Raw genomic sequence first — 2,764 nt, forward strand, 5'->3', positions numbered from 1 at the left:
ACAAAAACGATGCTTTTATGCGTGTATCCCCTAGGATACACCATTACATAGCGTTAGAACTTTCTCAAAACAACCTATTCGGTTCAATTCCATAAGAGGTTGGAGACCTCAAGATGTTGATGTTTTTGAATTTATCTCATAATAATCTATCGGGTAACATTCCTAGTAGTCTTAGTGGTTGCACTAGCCTTTCATACTTAGACATCAACCACAACTTATTTCAAGGTACGTTACCTCCATCATTAAGTTCCATGAGGGGATTGGTGGAATTTGATCTTTCTCATAATAATCTTTCGGGCCAAATTTCCCGATACTTAGAAGAGTTTCCATTATACGCATTAAACCTTTCATTTAACGATTTTGGGGGTGAAGTACCAGTGAAAGGAGTGTTTGCCAATGCAAGTGGCATCTCTGTAGTGGGGAATATGAAGCTTTGTGGTGGATCGCGAGAAGTTAGGTTACCCAAATGCAAAAACAAGGAGAACAATAAAAGTAAAGGTGGTTTATGATGTTTGTAATAATCTTATTGATTGCTTCAACGCTTCTGGTTGTATCATGTGTTGTGTATGTTTTGTTTAAAAAGAAAAGAAAGGGCCAACCGTCTTAATCATGGACAAATGACCAATTTTCAAAAATTTCCTACGATCAACTTCTCAAAGCTACGGATGGCTTCTCTGAAGCCAATTTGATTGGCAAGGGTGGGACCAGCTCTGTTTATAAAGGAGTTTTTGAACATGATGATAGATTTGTTGCAGTGAAAATCTTGCATCTTCATATTCGAGGAGCTCACAAAAACTTTACAAGAGAATGTGAAGCATGGCGTAGTACTCGACACAGGAATCTATTGAAGATAATTACTTCGTGTTCTAGTGTTGACTTTCAAGACAATGATTTTAAAGCTTTGGTTTATGAGTTCATGCCCAATGAAAGCTTACACGATTGGTTGCATTCAAGTGTACATGCACTGGGACTAAACCTTATTCAATGAATAAATATTCTCATCGACGTTGCATCTGCACTTGATTATCGTCATAATTGTTGCGTAACAACCATTGTTCACTATGACTTGAAGCCTAGCAACATTCTCTTGGATGATGATATGGTGGCCCATGTTGGAGACTTTGGTTTAGTTCGATTTCTTGGAACAAATTCAGACCAAAATAGCTCATTTGGGTTGAAAGGAATAATTGGTTATGCACCTCCAGCTGAAGTTCTTGCACTCTTATATGCTCATAGTTAATCTGCATTACTACATTTTCTAAAGTAATGATGCTTATAAGTTGCAGAGTATGGTCTTCGGAATGTAATGACAAGTAGTGGAGATGTGTATAGTTTTGGAATACTTCTATTGGAGGTGATGACCGGGAAAAATCCTACACACAATATGTTTAATGAAGGCCATAGCCTTTATTAATTAGTTTCCATGGCCTTGGTGGACCATGCAACAACTATGTGGTCGATAAGGATGCAATTATTATGCAAAGTACGAAAGCAGATGCAAAGAAAGTGGAGGAATGTTTAGCTTCAACTCCCAAGATCGGATTGTCTTGCTCAACAGATTCACCAACACAACGGATGAAGATTGAAAATGTTGTCAGTGAATTGCACCATATAAAGGATGCTTTTCAAAACATTCAAGGTACCATGACATCTCTTTTTAGTCATCATGTTTATGATAATCTGCATCACTTGTTTGATTATCTAACATTCGCTTATTATCAGTTTACAAGTAAGACGGTTCAATTTGCTCCCTTGGATGCACGTACTATTTATGTTTTTCAAACGAAGCTTGTATGGTGGAAGTGTTTTATGAGTAATAATTGCAAATTGGAGCTTATTATTTATTGTTTCCATGAAGGCAGATGTAATTGAAAATATATAAATTAGATATTCAATATTATTATTAAATGAGTTTTTCTGACCACAATTTTATATCTGATAACCACCACTTTAAATTAAATTAAATATATTAATATATAGATACGTACATGAGTTTTATTCACCTTGACGATAACTTTTAGCGTTTTTTTTGAAAAAATTCCTATCCTTATTAAATATATACGATTTAGATATATATAAGATATATTTATTACTTTATCTTATTTTAACCCCGTAATCAAATTAAATCATGAAATGAATATATATATGAAAGGTATCGTTTACTCAGAAAACCAATACTTCAAACATTTATTTTATTAAATTATCATTAAAGATGTCACAAAAATACTACTTTCACCAATTTAGTTTAATTTATTCACCAGTCAATTCTAACAATTTAGTTTCATATTTATAATCATTTTTTATTTTATAAGTTTTTATTTGTTAAGAAAACTAGGGTGGAGGTCCGCGCTTCGCGGCGGATATTTGTAATTGTTTGTGTGTGAAGCAACGTGTCAAAGTCGACCATTACCCAATTTAACACTAAAATGACCTAACGGTTAAAAAAGGTCCAAATGGGTTAATTTGCTTTCCACTCTATAACATCCAAACTATCATTTCCATACATGCTTGATGATAATTTGAAACGATAACTACAATAAGTAGCGCAAGGTCCACAATAGAGGGTGTTGCTGGGTTCTCAAGAGCAACGGAAAGGACAATCTTGGACAACTTAAAGACTTGTCTACAACATGAAACCAGCGATATCTATCTGATTTCGAAAGCCGAATAAATTTAACAGCAATCAATTTAACATACACATAGGCATTACACGACAGTTTCTCAAACACCCTTTTTCGCAATCAACCTACTCCCAGCTAACCCA

At 34.6% G+C, this 2,764-nt stretch overlaps 1 protein-coding gene across 1 annotated transcript; it reads left to right on the forward strand.

The window, feature by feature from the left end:
- The first annotated feature begins 251 nt into the window (after positions 1 to 251).
- On the forward strand, positions 252 to 1,240 carry LOC139899735 (probable LRR receptor-like serine/threonine-protein kinase At3g47570). The gene is made up of 3 exons (XM_071882576.1): positions 252 to 498; positions 660 to 955; positions 1,073 to 1,240. Exons 1-3 carry the CDS (start codon positions 252 to 254, stop codon positions 1,238 to 1,240), a joined length of 711 nt encoding a protein of 236 aa, XP_071738677.1.
- The last annotated feature ends 1,524 nt before the right edge of the window (positions 1,241 to 2,764 follow it).

Source organism: Rutidosis leptorrhynchoides, chromosome 3 (assembly GCF_046630445.1).
Source record: "Rutidosis leptorrhynchoides isolate AG116_Rl617_1_P2 chromosome 3, CSIRO_AGI_Rlap_v1, whole genome shotgun sequence".
Classification (NCBI taxonomy): domain Eukaryota; kingdom Viridiplantae; phylum Streptophyta; class Magnoliopsida; order Asterales; family Asteraceae; genus Rutidosis; species Rutidosis leptorrhynchoides.

Excerpts from the sequence above, each read along its gene's own strand:
- LOC139899735 (XM_071882576.1), top strand. The coding sequence starts at position 252 with ATGAGGGGATTGGTGGAATTTGATCTTTCTCATAATAATCTTTCGGGC. Across the intron at positions 499-659 it reads GGAGAACAATAAAAGTAAAG|CTACGGATGGCTTCTCTGAA; the intron begins GTGGTTTATGAT and ends AACTTCTCAAAG. Across the intron at positions 956-1,072 it reads ACGATTGGTTGCATTCAAGT|CCTAGCAACATTCTCTTGGA; the intron begins GTACATGCACTG and ends TATGACTTGAAG.